Source organism: Bos taurus, chromosome 15, assembly GCF_002263795.3.
Source record: "Bos taurus isolate L1 Dominette 01449 registration number 42190680 breed Hereford chromosome 15, ARS-UCD2.0, whole genome shotgun sequence".
Classification (NCBI taxonomy): Eukaryota; Metazoa; Chordata; class Mammalia; order Artiodactyla; family Bovidae; genus Bos; species Bos taurus.
In genome coordinates, this window is record NC_037342.1 from 35447392 (window position 1) to 35462912 (window position 15521).

General features: G+C 49.7%; 1 protein-coding gene and 1 non-coding gene across 7 annotated transcripts in view; both read left to right on the plus strand.

Moving 5' to 3' along the window:
* Positions 1–361: 361 nt before the first annotated feature.
* PLEKHA7 (pleckstrin homology domain containing A7) overlaps positions 362–15521 on the plus strand; it is a 228872-nt gene continuing 213712 nt past the window's right edge. For all 6 annotated transcript variants that reach the window (XM_024975785.2, XM_024975786.2, XM_024975788.2 and 3 more), the window contains exons 1-3: positions 362–687; positions 804–880; positions 973–1030. In XM_024975785.2, coding sequence (XP_024831553.2) covers positions 482–687; positions 804–880; positions 973–1030 — 341 coding nt within the window. In that variant the 5' untranslated portion in view covers positions 362–481. The remainder of the gene's footprint in view (positions 688–803; positions 881–972; positions 1031–15521) is intronic.
* Positions 10388–10494, plus strand: LOC112441697 (U6 spliceosomal RNA). The gene has a single exon (XR_003029558.1). It is a non-coding gene; the product is annotated as a U6 spliceosomal RNA (small nuclear RNA).

The window sequence follows — 15521 nt, forward strand, 5'->3', positions numbered from 1 at the left end:
TCATGCCTGACCTGGGATTAACAGAGCACGTATAGGTAGCCAGGGTCCATTTAAACACTTCACACCACTGCTATTTGATCTACCGTCCTAACCCATGTGGTATTTACTGCGAACTTTTTACAATGGAAGAAACCGGGGCTCGGAATATGGAAGTAACCTGTTGAGGTTTAGATGGTTTAGACAAGAAGTACAGTTCCTGGAGAGTTGTGTCGCGGGGGTCCGGTAGGCTTCACAGGGGCATTTGAGGAGTTTGCCTGTTTCAAGAGTTTGCCCGCCTCGCCCCGAAGGCGGCTCCCGCCCTGCTGCGGCCTCAGGGGCCAAGGGGCATGCGGCGGGCTGGGGGCGGGGAAGGCGCGGGGACAAAGGCCGCGGCTACCGCGCCGCGGAGGGCGGGTGCGGCGGCGAAGTCCCGCCGCGGTGCCGGGACCCGGCGAGCCCGGGCACTGGCCGCGCGCCCGCGCCGCTAAGAACCAGCGCCTCAATGGATCGCCCGGGGGCGCAGCCCGGGCCCGCGCAGGCCGAGCCCGCCCGGCCGCCGCCCGCGCCGCCCCCGCCCCCGCCCCCTCCTCCTCTCCCCGCGGCGGCTCCGCGCGCGGCGAACATGGCGGCGGCGACGGTCGGGCGGGACACTTTACCTGAGCACTGGTCCTACGGCGTGTGCCGGGACGGCCGCGTCTTCTTCATCAAGTGCGGCGTGGGAAAGCCAGGACGCGGGCCGGGGCGCGGGCGGGCGGGGGTGCGGGCCGGGCGGGCGCCCCCGGAGCGGCGGCGGCGCTAACAGGTGCACCTCTCTCTCCCCTCAGTGATCAGCTCCGCTACACGACCTGGCTGCACCCGCGCACCGGGGAGCCCGTCAACTCCGGCCACATGATCCGCTCAGGTGGGCGCCGGAAGGGAGGAGTGGGGCGCCTGGAGGGGGGGCGTGCGCGTGGGTGGCCCAAGTTTGATCGGACTTTTCTCGCGTTCCCGCAGACCTGCCCCGTGGCTGGGAGGAGGGCTTCACGGAGGAGGGCGCCAGCTACTTCATCGAGTGAGTGTTGGGGGCGCCGGGCCCGTACCTGTGCCTTGAGGGTCAGATCGGGTTTCCGACGCGCCCCCGCTCCCTCCCCCCGCGCGGGTCGCGGCGGGTTGGCGCGCACTGAGCCGTACTCGTGTGAGGTTTTTTTGTGCCTGATTTCTGTGGCGGGCTCTAGGGGGAAGGTGGGAAGGAGGCCGTATCTACACAGGGGGATTCTGGAGTAGGGCCCGATGTGGGCGCCGGGGGCTTCAAACTGCGCCCTGGACACCGCGACTGGGCGGGATTCGGGCGCTGTTGCGATGGCATGGACACACCCCCTCACTGGGGTCTCCGGCTGCAAGGAACCTGGCGCGCGCCGGGGTTGGGGAGAGCAGAAGTAGGAGTTCTGATCCGGGTCCAGCAGCTGGGGTTCGGGAGGGAGGAAGAGAGACGGACGGTGTCTCGTCTGGGGGAATTTTATCTTCTGGGGCGCGATCTCTCGGATGGTTGGTGGAGAGTCGGAACCGCACTCCGCACAGCTCCAAAGCAGGGGCCTGCGGGGGAGAGAGAGGGTGGGGAGGGGAACGGTCGGCCAATTACGTTCCTCGAAGACTCCTGCCTTTGGTAGTCAGTCAGCTTTCCGTAAAAGCTCGGGAGCCCCAGTCGACAGGTCCCCTAGACCTAGGTGTGCAGGAATGAAATCGAGGCCCAGGGAGTTCAGGCGCCCTTCCGACGCTAACACTAGTATAGTCTTTACTTTCTCACTCTGGGTGTGGACCTGTGTTGCAGCGTTTTTTTGCAGCCTCCTGCCTGCTCGCGGGAGTTCAGAAACTGCTTTTGATCCTTTGCCCCAGTGCCTGGCACAGAGTAGGTACTCGGTAAATGTTTGCTCACGGAATGAATAAACTAGCCAAAGGATGGACGCGGGTGTATGTTAAGGGTGAGTGAGAACTCCTTTCTTCACCAACTGAAACATTGCTAGTCAGTAGTGGAGCAACATATTTGAAACTCGAATGGTCTAAAATACCCCAGAGCCTCCCTCCCCGTTTTTGGGCTCTGGCAGGTGGTTGAAATTCTGTTGGATGAGATTTATAGTAACGACCAATAGCTGTTTTGCCATTCTACCTCATATTTGTGTTTGAGAGAGAAGTTGGGGAGCTGGCTGGTGTCAACTTGAAAAATAGTCACAACCTAAAAGTTGAGAGTTATGGTTTATTCGGTGGAAATTTTTAGGTCTCAAGCCTGGGAGGCAGCATGTCAAGTAACTCTCAGAGAAGTGCTCAGGAGGTGAGGGGAGGAGCCAGTTTTGCAACAAAGGGCAGGTTGTCTGAACATCAAAAGATTATTGTTAATTAAAGAAAACCATATATCCCAAGTTAAGGAATTTGGTGTCTTCTGTGTATGGGAAGATATAAGAGTCTGGATTCAATGAAATCATTTTTTTCCTATGTACCTCAGCTAGGATCCTGGTTTTCACATCCTGAGCTTCCTTTCCTCAACGGCTTATGGTAGGGAGTGGTTGTAGTCTGAGGGCTGCTGCTGCTAAGTCACTTCAGTCGTGTCCAACTCTGTGTGACCCCATAGACTGCAGCCCACCAGGCTCCCCCATCCCTGGGATTCTCCAGGCAAGAACACTGGAGTGGGTTGCCATTTCCTTCTCCAATGCATGAAAATGAAAAGTGAAAGTGAAGTCGCTCAGTCGTGTCCAACTCGACCCCATGGCCTGCAGCCTACCAGGCTCCTCCATCCATGGGATTTTCCAGGCAAGAGTACTGGAGTGGGGTGCCATTGCCTTCTCCCTGAGGGCTGCTAGATGGCAGGTATTCTCCTTCCTGAGTTTCCTTAGGGCTGATGACTGTCACATCCTTGTTTCCTGATATGGCAGGAAATATTCTATTTCTTACTGGGGCCTCAGACTTCTTGGTCAGTGGGCTTCTCTGGCTCATAATTGCATTTATTGATATTATGAGATTTCTCCTGTGTACCACACATTGTTCTAGGCATTGCGACTACGGAAGTGAATGAGGCAGACACTGGTCAGGTAGGTACTCAGGGAGTTTGCAATGAGTAGGGGACGGAAGGAAGCAGAAAAACAAGTAAAAAGACAAACAAGAGTAATGTCAGATAGTGGTAACTAGCATGCAGAAAATTAAAGTAAGATGATGTGGTAAGTAACTGGGCGATTTGGTTGGATTGGAGGTTAGTGTTGGAGTTCTGAATAGGTGACATTTAAGGTATAATCTGAATGACAAGAAAGAGCCATCTTTGTGTTGATGAGCTGGTAAAGCATTTCTAGAAGAGAGAAACTGCCGGTGAAAGGGCTTTAAGGCACAAAAGAGCTTCAAATTAAAGGAGCAGAAAGGCCAGTGTGGTTGGAGTGTGGTGCAATAAGGGAGAAAGTGGCAGAAGAGGCTGCAGGATCTTAGTTCCCCAACCAGGGATTGGACCTGGGTCCAGGCAACCACTGGATGGCCAGGGAGTTACCTGATTTACATTTTCAGAATGGTCGCTCTGCCTGCTCTAGTGTGGGCTGTAGGTGGACAAGTACAGGGACAGCGGTGGGAGGCTATTGCTGTAGTCCAGGCAGGAGTTAATGAAGGCCTGACTGAGGGTGGTAGGTAGTGCTGGAGATGGAGAGAAGTAGTCTTAGTGATTGGGTTGCAGTCTGTGAGAAAAAGACAAGGGTCAGGGATGACTCCCAAGGGCTTGAGCACCTGAGTGGATGGGGCTCACGTCACTGAGATAGGAAGGCTGGGAGCAGGTTTGAGGGATGGGGGAGAGCATGAGATCTTGTTTTGCCATGTTACATTTTGATGTGACTGTATCAGTTAGTCAGATGTGTGAATCTGGGCACTGGAGAGAGAGAGGACTAGAGATATACATTTGGGCATCATAAGGTTATTCAAGGCCTAGATTCGATGGAATCACTTAGAAAAAGAGTTTAGAGAAAAGATCACCTAAGCCTTGGGAGAGAGTAGCATTTAGGAATTGGCAAAAGAGAAGGACTGAAAAGGTAGGAGAAAGCCCAGGAGAATGAGGGGTCCCACAAGCCTAAAGGACAAATCCTGAGTGAAATAAGTAGAAAAGAATACTTGGGGTGAGGAAATAGTAAGTATAGGCAAATCTTCCAGGTGGTTTTGTTGCAAAGTGGAGTTGAGGAACTGAGAACTAGAGAGGATGTGCATTTGGGGGGTGCATGGTTGTAGAGGGAGATTATACAGCATGTTTTGTTTGGATGGGAACGATCCAGTAGAGATGGAGAAGTAGATGATGCAAGAAAGAGATGGGACAGTTACTGGAGCAGTGTTTCAGCGATAGTGGGAGGGAAGGCATCCAGGACTTCAGTCTCATTGGTCTCAGACAGGAACCAGGCCTTTTAGCCATTTGCAGAAAGGAAGAGGGTGAGTGCCAGAGCTGATATAAGGAGGTTCATAGGGTCGGTGAGAGGAGAGGTAGGTATTCCTTTCTGATAGGTTCTGTCTTTTCCATGAGGTATTAGGCAAAGTCTTGGGCTGGGGGACTTGAAGAGTGTAGGACTCTATAGTCACAGCCTCCCAACCTTCCTGTCTTTTGCTGACTCTTCTCCAGTAACTGGTATCAAGTCCCTGGTGATCATCTTACAGCAAACCCTGACTCCCTACCTGGCACTCTAACTCCTAGGGCCTTGACGAGTCCTCCCAGGCCCAGGGGAAAGCAATATGTGAAAGTGTCCCTGCGCTCAAAGGTGATCTATGTGGGGAAGCTGAGACCCTATGGCAGTCGATTATATTTCCTACCTCCCCTGACAATTTCTTGAGAGACTTAAGGGTTTGCGAGTTACTGTTCTCCTTTTCCCCGAATAAAAATATTCTTTCAGTCTGCTTTCTTAGATTTGCTATGAGCATTTCTGAGTGTTGTATTTTTTATAGATCCTCTTCCAATAGGGCTCAGTTAGAGGGACGAAGCCCATGTGCAGCTGCTTGTATTTTCCCTACTGGATCCTCAGACTAGAGAGTCATGTGAATTTTTTAGGATGCATCAGTAGATTTGGCAGATGTTTGAATACTTTCCAGAGAAAAGTTTCTTGAAGCAGAAAACCTGGAGCTAAGGCAGGTGGATTTTAGTTTGATTTCTGCACTTTTGATTAGTTTTGGGGTTAACTTGGGACAGAAACAAGGACTCTGTTCCTGGTTCTCCTGGTTCTAGACTCCATGATGCTGGTATTCCCTAGGAAGACTTCCTATAATCCAGCGCTTCTTTACTTTCTCTTAGCCAGAGACCAAGTTATGATAGTAATTGGGATAGTAGTGTCATTAATAGCAATAGCAATGGTAGTAATAGCAATTATGTAATGCTGCTGCTGCTAAGTCACTTCAGTCATGTCCGACTCTGTTCGACCCCAGAGACGGCAGCCCACCAGCCTCCTCCGTCCCTGGGATTCTCCAGGCAAGAACACTGGAATGGTTTGCTGTTTCCTCCTCCAATGCATGCATGCATGCTAAGTTGCTTCAGTCGTGGCCGACTCTGTGTGACCCTATGGACAGCAGCCCACCAGGCTCCTCTGTCCACAGTATTCTCTAGGCAAGAATACTGGAGTGGGATGCCATTTCCTTCTCCAGCAATTATGTAATAGCTTCATCTTTTTGAGTCCTTGAAAAATGCCAGAAACTGTTTTTGTAACTATTATCTGATTTAATTCTCACAACAACTTGATGAAGTAGGAACTGTTACTAGTTCCATTTTACCAACGAGGAATCTTGTATAATCCTGGGTATTCAGGCGGAAAAGGGCAGTTCATGTTCTTCAGTACCTTTTCTTTTTTGAAATGTTATTTATTTATTTTTGGCGGTGCTGGGTCTTCGTTGGTGCTGCAGAGTGGTCTTTTCTCTAGTTTCGGGGACCAGGGCTATTCTTGGTTGCGATGTGTGGGCTTTTCATTGTGGCAGCTTCTTTTGTTGCAGAGCACGGGCTCTAGGGCATGTGGGCTTCAGTAGCTGCGGCTTGCAGACTCTAGAGCACGGGCTCAGTTGTGGCACATGGTTTCAGTTGCTGCATGGCATGTGGGATCTTCCTGGACCAGGGATTGAACCTGTGTCTCTTGTATTGGCAGGCAGATTCTTTACCACTGAGCCACCAGGGAAGCCCCATCCAGTACCTTTTCTTATTGATCCTTCTAACAGGCCCTAGAAGCAGCAAATCATGGATTATCCTGTTTTACAGATGATGAAATTCAAGTTCATGAAAGTTCAGTTATTTGGCTAAAGTGTTAGAGCTGGGAGTCTTCATGGTCACCATGGTGGTGGTGGTGGTGGCTTCTACCCCACATCACCAGTGAGAACTTGTGTTGATACTTGAAGCAGTCTTGTATCATGTATCATCACTCTGAGTCAGGCTGCCCAGGGCTCATGTGGCCACACCCCTTCTTTGTTTTACTGGGGATTGAGGTGCCTTGAATCGGCAGCAGCCCTTGGTATCCTGTGCTGATTGGTGGTGGCGGCACATGTCTCTGATGAGTAAGAAATGGAAGACATTAATTTTTTTTTTCCTGCACTATATGGCTATTGGGAATCTTAGTTCCCCAACCAGAGATGGAACCCACGTGCCCTGCAGTGGCAGTGTGGAGTCCTAACCACTAGTCCACCAGGGAATTCCCCGTTAACTATTACTTAGTGAAAACAGTTTGACAGACACACCCTTTTCAAACATGAAACCCATGAAGGAAAAGTTCTAGAAGAGGCTTTGGGAGCTAGAGTATCACAGTGGGCTGGTCTTCAGGGTTTCATGGAACCCTGTAAGTTGGGTTCTCCCTACAGCAGCCTTTGAATAGCTCTTAAGTTGACAAGCAGGAGGAATGGCACAGAGGAGGGGTCCTGGCTCCTCCGAGACTTTGGTGCCCAGCGCAGCACTGGACAGAGTAGGCATTGGTATTATTGAAGTAGGTCAGGGGTGTAGGGGAAACTGGGCAAGTTGAAGGAACAAAGCCGTCGGAAACCACACCTGTCAGGGCTGATACCTGGACCTCAGGCTTCTTGGATGTTGTTGCTTGCTGTCAAGAACAGCACTCAGTGTGGGAACCTGGCGTCCTTTGGCTTCTTCACCTTATAACCTCATGCCGTGTCTGGGGAGCGAGACGTCTGTTGGTCTTTGGACCAGGCCTCCCACCCTCCCTGGTTACCAGGCTTTAGTGTCTGCTGTAACTTGGCTTCAGGGTCCTGGTGGGAAACAGATGATTCCACAAGGTCTCATCTAGCTTGAAGGCCCTCGGTTTTAGCTTTCGAGCCTTCCAGGGCTGTCCTGTGTAGATGCCATTCTCCTTGTGGGTGCCCATTGGATTAAGGCCAGTTTCTCCTCCCAGCCCTTTGGACTGCAGCAGATCCCAGGGCAGGACTGGAAACCTGATTTGCAGTACCCTGTGCAAAATCAGAGTGTTTTAAAAGCCATGCAAAAAAGTGCCATTAAAGGTATTAAAGTATAAAGATCCTTTCTTTGCTTCTGCAGGCTTTCCCTCCACTTGTCATGGCATTTCTACTTGCTATCGATATTTAATGTCATTCTAAGTTTAGAAAAATAAAAAATTTAAATTCTTGGCATAAATCTTGTGGTTCCTCTCTGTATTGTGGAATATAAAGTTTTCAGTGCAAACATTAGGTCTTTGACCTCACAGGCTGAATCGTCACCATCATGCCCCACTGCTAGACACCATGGGGCAAGAGTGCTGGTGCTCAGAGCCCCTGGACAGGAGTGAGTAGCAGCAGTGCTGGGCCGAGCTGTGTGCTCCGAGGCGGCTGGGAGCGGGCAGGCAGAAGAACTCATCGCATGGAGGCAGGGAGTGGAGACCAGGCGTGAGCCAAGGCTTCAGGCCTCCTTCAGAAGTATCACTCCTCTAGAATAATGCTGAATATCTAGAATGTGTGTTTTTATTCTACAAACACAGTCTGAAATTAAAGGGAGAGAGGAGGAATTGGGGAGTGAAGGTTGAACCAGGCATGACAGGATGTCCAGGTGGGGACCCCAGTCAGCTCCAGGCACTAGGTATAGAAGCCTGTGAATACAGGATGGCCCAGGAAACTGCCCTCTTGAAGTTTAATTAAGCCATCAGCCAAGGGAGAGTCTTCCAGGGCACCCCTAGGAAGAAGTCTGTCCCGTCTGCCACGTATTCCTCCCCAGACAAATGTTGAACTTCATGGTGGTGAAATTTGTCTTGTAGCACGCCAGCCTGTTCATTCAGGTATTTGTCATCTTTCTCATTGAGGTATTGCTGGGAACAGCAGTCCCAGCAACTTTATTTCAAACCAGAAAGCAACAGTTCCACAAAGAATGACTGGGAAATTAGCAGCTTACATCTGTTTAGAAGGGAAATTCTGAAACCTCTTGTTGAAGGTTAAGAAAAGGTTCTCCCAGCTTGCAAGCCTTGGCGTAATCCCACACTTTATGTTTCATTTCCTGGTTGCTTTATCAAGGGTGAAAACTGGCTCATAGATTGAAATGTTAGGTTCTGTGTGAAAGGAACAAGAGCGTTGTTGTGTAGAGAGCTGGGGAAGGATTAAGAGTCGTGATTGGTGCCACGGTCTCAAAACCAACCCAGAAAAGATCTGGCAAAACCTCTTTAAGACAAATGGTGGCAAGTGGCTTCTTAAGGCTCTTATTTTCAGAGAAAGGACAGGTGGGTGATTTGCGGTGCAGTGTGTGTGTGAAGAGGGTGGGTGTAGATCTCATTCTCTTAATATTTATGGGAGTAAATTTTGGGCTTCCTAAATGGAGGACTTTGGGAAAAGGAGCTTATGTAAGAAAGCAGTTCATGATGTGAACTGTTTGGTGATTTAGTGAGGTGCTTACTCTTGTTTTCTGTGTCTTCAGAAAAGAGCATGGTTTTGAATCTTTTTGCTCCATGTAAAAGAACAACATCTCTGCAAACTGTCAAGGTATCTTAAGTAAATATTGGCAGAGGAAAAAACATGGGGAAATATGGTTTTGTTTGTCTGTTGTTTTTAAATGAGTATCAAAACATTTACTTCCAAAACACTAAGAAGTGTTTTGGGTTAATGATTTATTGCTTATGGAGTGCTTCATGAATATTATCAGGTTGGAGGCTCACAATTACGGCATTTTTAAGTGCAGAGATGTGGGCTCATAGAGATTCAAAGTGAGTTCCTAAAGTCAAGTGCTGTATTAACTCAGCCTTTTCAGGCTTCACAGAAGCTGGTGGGCATGTTGTCTCAGCCCAGGGCTTCTCAGACCTTCAACCACAGCTCTAATGTCAGAAACATGCCTGCTAAGTTGCTTCAGTCATGTTCGACTCTTTGTGACTCTATGGACCAGCTCTTCAGGCTCCTTTGTCCATGGGATTCTCCAGGCAAGAATACTGGAGTGGGTTGCCATTTCTTCTTCCAAGGGATCTTCCTGACCCAGGGATCAAATATCTTTTATGTCTCCTGCATTGGCAGGGAGGTTCTTTACCACTGGTGCCACCTGGGAAGCCCAATGATGGAAGGGTGAAGGCCAACTCACTTGGGAGACTGGATGGTGGATAACATCCTCAAAATGACTCTGTCCAGAAACTCAAATAGACTTTATCCTCCATTTAAGTTATTAAAACAATCCGCTCCCTCGTCTTCCATTAAGATCAGCTCTTTGTCAGGAAGCATCGTGTTTGGTGCATGGCTTTGTGTTTTCCTCAACATGAGCTTGTTCCTGCTGGCCTCCATAAAGCCATCAGCAGCTTTTGGGACTTCGGGTCCTCTTTTGGCTGGACTGAGTTGTGCCAGGACACCTTCCTCTCTTGAATCCAGTCTCCTCACAGTCACTGGGATGCTGGCCTGGCATCAGGGTCAGTTTTTCTTTTTATTTATTTATTTTTAACTGAAGGATATTTGTTTTACAGTATTGCATTGGTTTATACCAAGCATCAAACTTTTCTTGAAGCAGAGCACAGGTGGGCAACTTTATCATGCAGAAAAATGCGTAGGGGTTGTTAGGTGGTGGTAGCTTGTGTAAGGAGTCAGTGACTTAGTGCATGGGCTCTGGAATCTGAGTTATCAGATTCCAGGTCCTCCATGTAACAGCTCCCTAACCCTGGCAGGTTACTACTCCCCGTAAGCCTCACTTCCTTGCCAGTAAAATGGGGATAAATGTGAGAAGTATGTGAATTAATTGATTAAAGGGGTTTAGCAAAACTGCCTGACTCGTAGTAAGTGCCAATAGATGTGAGCTTCTCTTCCAGGTATCCACTCAGCTATCAGGTGAGGTAGAGACATATGTGATTTCTGAGTCCTGATCATATTCAGCTGCTGCTGCCAGAGTCCGTTGCCCTTGAACTGCGATTGCCTGGCTTGGAAACCAAAGATAGGACTCAGCTCAGGAATTGGTTTAGACTAATAAAAACTGTATAACCATCATGGTTACTAAAAGGATGTGCTTGCTTCAGCAGCACATATACCAAAATTAAAATGATACAGAGAAGGTTAGCATGGCCCCTGCACAAGGATGACATGCAAATTCGTGAAGTGTTCCATTCATGAAGCAATTTCTCTTAAAAATTACTTGCTTACAATAAAATACAACTTGAAAGTAAAGAAAAAAAGTGTCCTTAAAATATTTGCTTTAACGTGTTTGACAAAAAAAACTCAAAAATATACACCTGTGTATTCAGGAGAGTAGAATACACTATTGAGAGCAGATGGGGCAAAATGTTAACAGCGGGTAAGTCAGGGTGAGGGGTATATGGACATTCTTTGTACTAGACTTGCAACTTTTCCGTAGGTTTGAAATTTTTCCGAATAAAAAGGTAATTAAAAAAAAACACTACATAACCTTGTCCAACAACAGCTATGCTGTCCCAAGGCCACGGATACCTCATCCAGGCTGTAGGGACCCGGGGACCAAGAGCCCTGGGTAATGAGGTGTGAAGACGGCTCCTGGTTTGTCTCCCTCCTGGGCATTTAGAGGGCTGCACAGATGTCCGATCCTTAATCTGGGCGGCCGCCTGGTTATCAGCTCTGCCTGCTGAAGGACAGACATTGACTGGTGCTGCCTGGGCCACAGATGTCAACAGTAATCATCTCCATGGTGCTTGATTGTTGAAAAACACATCCTTTTTAGAAGCAGGTATTTTTATTATTTTATTGTCCTCATTTTACAGATCAGACAAGCATCTGAGGCACACAGTGGGAAAAGGGTTAAAAGATCTTTTCAAAGCCAGAGCGTTGGTGGGGGAGCTGGGACTTGAACCAGGGTCCTTTCGGCTACAAATGTGTGTACTGTTTCTACCAAGGTTCGAGGTGTCTTCTGGCTCCCATCACCTCTCCCTCTGTCCCGAATTCTCTCTTTTCAGTCTATTCCCCCGAAGTTGTCCCCTGTACCTTCGCTTCCCTGAGGACCCTGAGGCAGAAGTCTTCTTGGGCCTCCCTCGGAAAGTCCCCTGCAGGATACAAGAGTGATGGGCCGGGCAGATGGTTCCCAGGCAGGGCAGTGGGTTGGGTCCCTGGTCCTCTGGGGGAGTAGGTCCCCTGACCTCCCTGCAGATGTCAGCTGATCGCAGCTTAGGGGCTGATGAGCCTCTTAAGCCTGCTTAGAGCCCGGCTGTCTCTTTCAGCTTCTGCCAGAAGAGCATTTCCAACGTCACATCCAGGGTTCTCAGGGTTTTTCAGGGGGTTTTCCTGCCAAGGCAGAGCCCTCAGCCTTGTGAGGTCTGACAGCTGGAAGTTAGATACAGGCTCTTCCAGGGGCTGCTGGCTACCTCCTGTGCTTCCCTGGAACACTGCAGTGCAGGATGGGGGGTGGGGAGAAGGTGGGGAGGTGGGCAGCGTGCTAGGGGTATGCAGCTGGCAGAAATCCCATTTCAGCCCTATGCCTGCACGGCTGGATGCACAGCTCCTGTGTTCTCACCCCTTGGATGAAATAAAAGATGAGACTGTCTCCTTCCCCAGAGGCGTGGAAGCAGAGCAATGTTGTACGTTAATGTAGTAACCTCTGCAATAAGCCTGTCCTCTCCAAACCGAGTTCAGAGTGTGTCCACAGAGAGCACCTTCTTGGGGGAGTATTTAACCAGATGCTGGTTGGCTTTTGACCCAGGATTCATCTAGACTCTGATGAGCATCTGCTGTACGCCAGTCTCCACACTGGGTGATGTGGAGAGAGGTGGAGGTCCCTGTCTCCACCCTCCAGCCTATTCCAAGAGAGGAGAGGGACACTGGGTAGTTTCAGTGTGGGTGACGAGGCTGGCGGCCTGAGAAGGGAGCCCTCAGGAGCATCAGAGGGTAAGTGGGAAGGCCAGACCGCTGTGAAGCAGACCAGAGGGCAGCCTGAGGTTGGAGAGTCCCATGGAGGGAAGGCGAAGGGACTGGGGCTGAGGGTATGTGTGTGCCTGCCTGCACCCCTAGGAGGCTGGCACTGAGTTTAGTAGGAACTGGGCCTGGATACCACCTTTCACCAGTAGCTGGGCTTTAGGAGAGTGACATAATTGTGACATAATTGGGGGTTTTGCCTTGGGATTCCCCCAACTTCTGTATCTGAGGGGTGGTGCTGTGGGGGAGTTACAGAACGCAAATTCTGGGGTCCGAGTGCCTGGATTGTAATCTTGGCGCTACTGCCTGCTTGAGCAGGTCACTTAGGCTCTCTGTGTCTTCAGATGCCTTTTCATCTGTAAAATGGGGAAAATGCCTGTCCTGCTGACTTACACGGTGTCTGGCAGATCGTGCATGCTGTGTAACTAGCATTCCTGCTACTCCTGTAAAGGGAGCCTCCTCCTATGTTATAAATGCAGCACGATCAGCAGATAGACCTTGTCCCCTTGGGGAAGATCTCCTGAGATCAGGCTAACAGGAGGGAGAATTGTGCTTTCTTATCTGTCAAAGAAAGGGCACTAAATGGCTGTTGCTAAATATCAAAGAAATGATTCCTCGAAGCTCTGTGTGGCTGTGTCCAACCTGAGAGAAGATGAACAGGTTTCTTGTTTGACACATTTTCTAAATGGACAGTGTTGACTTCCTCCCCATCCACCACCACCACCACGGAGAGGGCTCCCAGGTGTTGGCATTAGTGTTTGCACTGCCTGGTTGGGCATCTAAACTCTTTGTTTTAGAAGCAGTAACCCTGGTATCTGTTAGAGCCCTCGATGAGGGAGTGGGGAGGGTCAACGCGAAGTAGAAGCTGAGGCATAACTTCTAGGGAGTGGACTGGGAATCCGCGTCATTATAAACTCTGTGGGTGCTTATAGACCCTGGAAATGAAAACATCTCAGAGCTTCAGCTTCCCCATCTGTGCAGGGATGGGAGCGCTCCATTCCTTTCGAGTGTTACTTGCGAATGAAACGTGATGGCCTAGCTGAGCCTCCTAGTGTTCTGTTTGGCACATAATGGGTCTGTAGGCCTTGTGAGCCTTTTCATTTAGAGAGGACATCCATCAGGATTCATTCGATGGAGCTGTGAGAAAGGCCTTGAGCGAGTCAGTGGATACAGCTCTCTGTAATGTCCAGCCTGTGACCCTGCTTAGATCCTGGAGGGCCAGGCTTCCTGGGGCCTCTGGTTTCCTCTGTGGAGTTTGGAAGTTTCTTCTCCTTCCCACTGCTCAGATGCTGCTGCTGGTGGCTGTTGGCAGCATTGGCGGGGTGGCTGGTCTTTTGGGGTGACCATTGAGTGGGGACTGTGTCTACCTGGTGGGCAGGCTAGCCATTCTACATCTCAGAACCCTGCGATCACTCAGAGATCCTCCTGAGGGAGGAGGAGAGGGGCAGGGTGGTGGATGGATGGTTGTGAGTGATTGACATTGCCAGCCAGAGCAGGCAAGCAGGCTGCAATTAAGTTGAGAAATGGGGATGCTTCCTCTGTGTGGGAGAAGAAACGTGTCCTGGCAGACAGTTGTTTTGATGAGTCCTAGAGGAGTCTGGCATTACAGTCTTTCCTGAGCTGGTCCTGGGGGAGATGAGGCGGGGGCAGGACTGTGACTCAGCACCGTGAATGGCTCACCAGCTCCCCAGGGACCGTGTCAGGCACTGAGTCAGTGTGCAACCGAATTAGAGTGGCTTTGTAGACTTGACGTTTGGCTTGACCCTCTCGACACTGGCAAGCACACAAGGAGAGAGGGTTGACTGGAATTAGGGGTAAATTGGGGTTGTAAACTGAAGGGGTGAGGAGGGATGCAAAGTCAGGGGCCCAGGGAGGGCAAATGATTCCCTCCCCTGCCCATGAAAGCGTTTGGAAAGGTTTCTTTTCTCAACACATTCTAACTTGGGGAGTTTTAAAAAATAGACACATGAATGCTGTGAAGCTAAATATCTATAATCACTGTACCCATTAATCCTTTTCTAAACAGAATTGGCGGTACCTGAAATTACATCCGCTTGCTGAGGCTTTGAATAATTACATTTTTTTTTTTAGCGCTGGTGTGTAGGTGGGAGCTGGGGAGAGCTCAGTTGGCCTCTGTTTCGACTCTCTCCCAGCCCTCTTCACCTGAAAACCCATGCGTGTGTCGGTGGGTTTGGCAATGTATGATTTCTAAAACTCGGGCTGGGGGGATAGTAATTCTTTGGGGGAGGGCTTCCTAGTCTCTGAACAGGTAGATATTTAAATTAAAACCCAAAGCACACTCTTTTTATTTAAAAAACCCCATGTATTTTGAAGTGAGAAGCACAGCGATTTCAGATGCAATAGTTGTGTTGTGCAGTGTTCTTGCTGGGCTTTTTGAAGCTGCTCCTTGGGGCAGGGAGGACCTGGTTGATGCAGAATTGCCTCCTTGAGTTCATGGAAAGGTTTGAGAATTTTTTTCTTTCAGGCCTTTGTTGGATTTTGCTTGGTTTGGGGGTACAGTAAGCTGAACGCTGGGGCAGGAGGACTGTCACACTGAGAAGCCAGTTGCTTTTGTTGAGTTCTTATTTACTTTTTGTTTTATAAATGTTTATCTAGTGCACACTGTGTATGCTGGATGGCATCACCAACTCCATGGACATGAGTTTGAGCAAACTCTGGGAGATGGTGAAAGACAGGGAAGCCTGGCGTGCTGCAGTCCCTGGGGTCGCAAAGAGTTGGACACGACTGAGCAACTGAATGACAATGTGCACTGTTCTAGGGACTTAACAGATGTGAGCTCATAGTCCTCGTACCAACCCTATGAGGCAGGTCCTATTTCTATCCTCATTTTATAGACAAAGCAGGTTTCAGAACGCACAGCGCAGGTGTTAGGTGGCAGAGGTGGGATCAGCCCCAGCTGTCCTTCACTGCGGTCCTCACCACCCCTTTGTACCTGTTTGGCCTGTCTCCACTGTGTTCCATGGTGGGTTGGGTCTGGGAGATGAAACAGATCCTTTAAACCAAAAGCCTTTGCTTCAGACTTGCCTTCTTTTAGGGATGGACACCTCCTTCCCCTAGTCCCATCCAAGGTGGAAAGAAGATTTGAAAGTCAACTCCTCTTCATTGTGAAAAGGTTTGGCCTTTGGAGGAGAGTGAAAACCTCACATCTAGTTCTTTCCCACAGCCTGCGGGTTATTGCTCGGGTCCCTGTCCTGGGACATTCCTGGTGGGAGGAAATGGAGACAGCCTGTGGACTGAAGCAG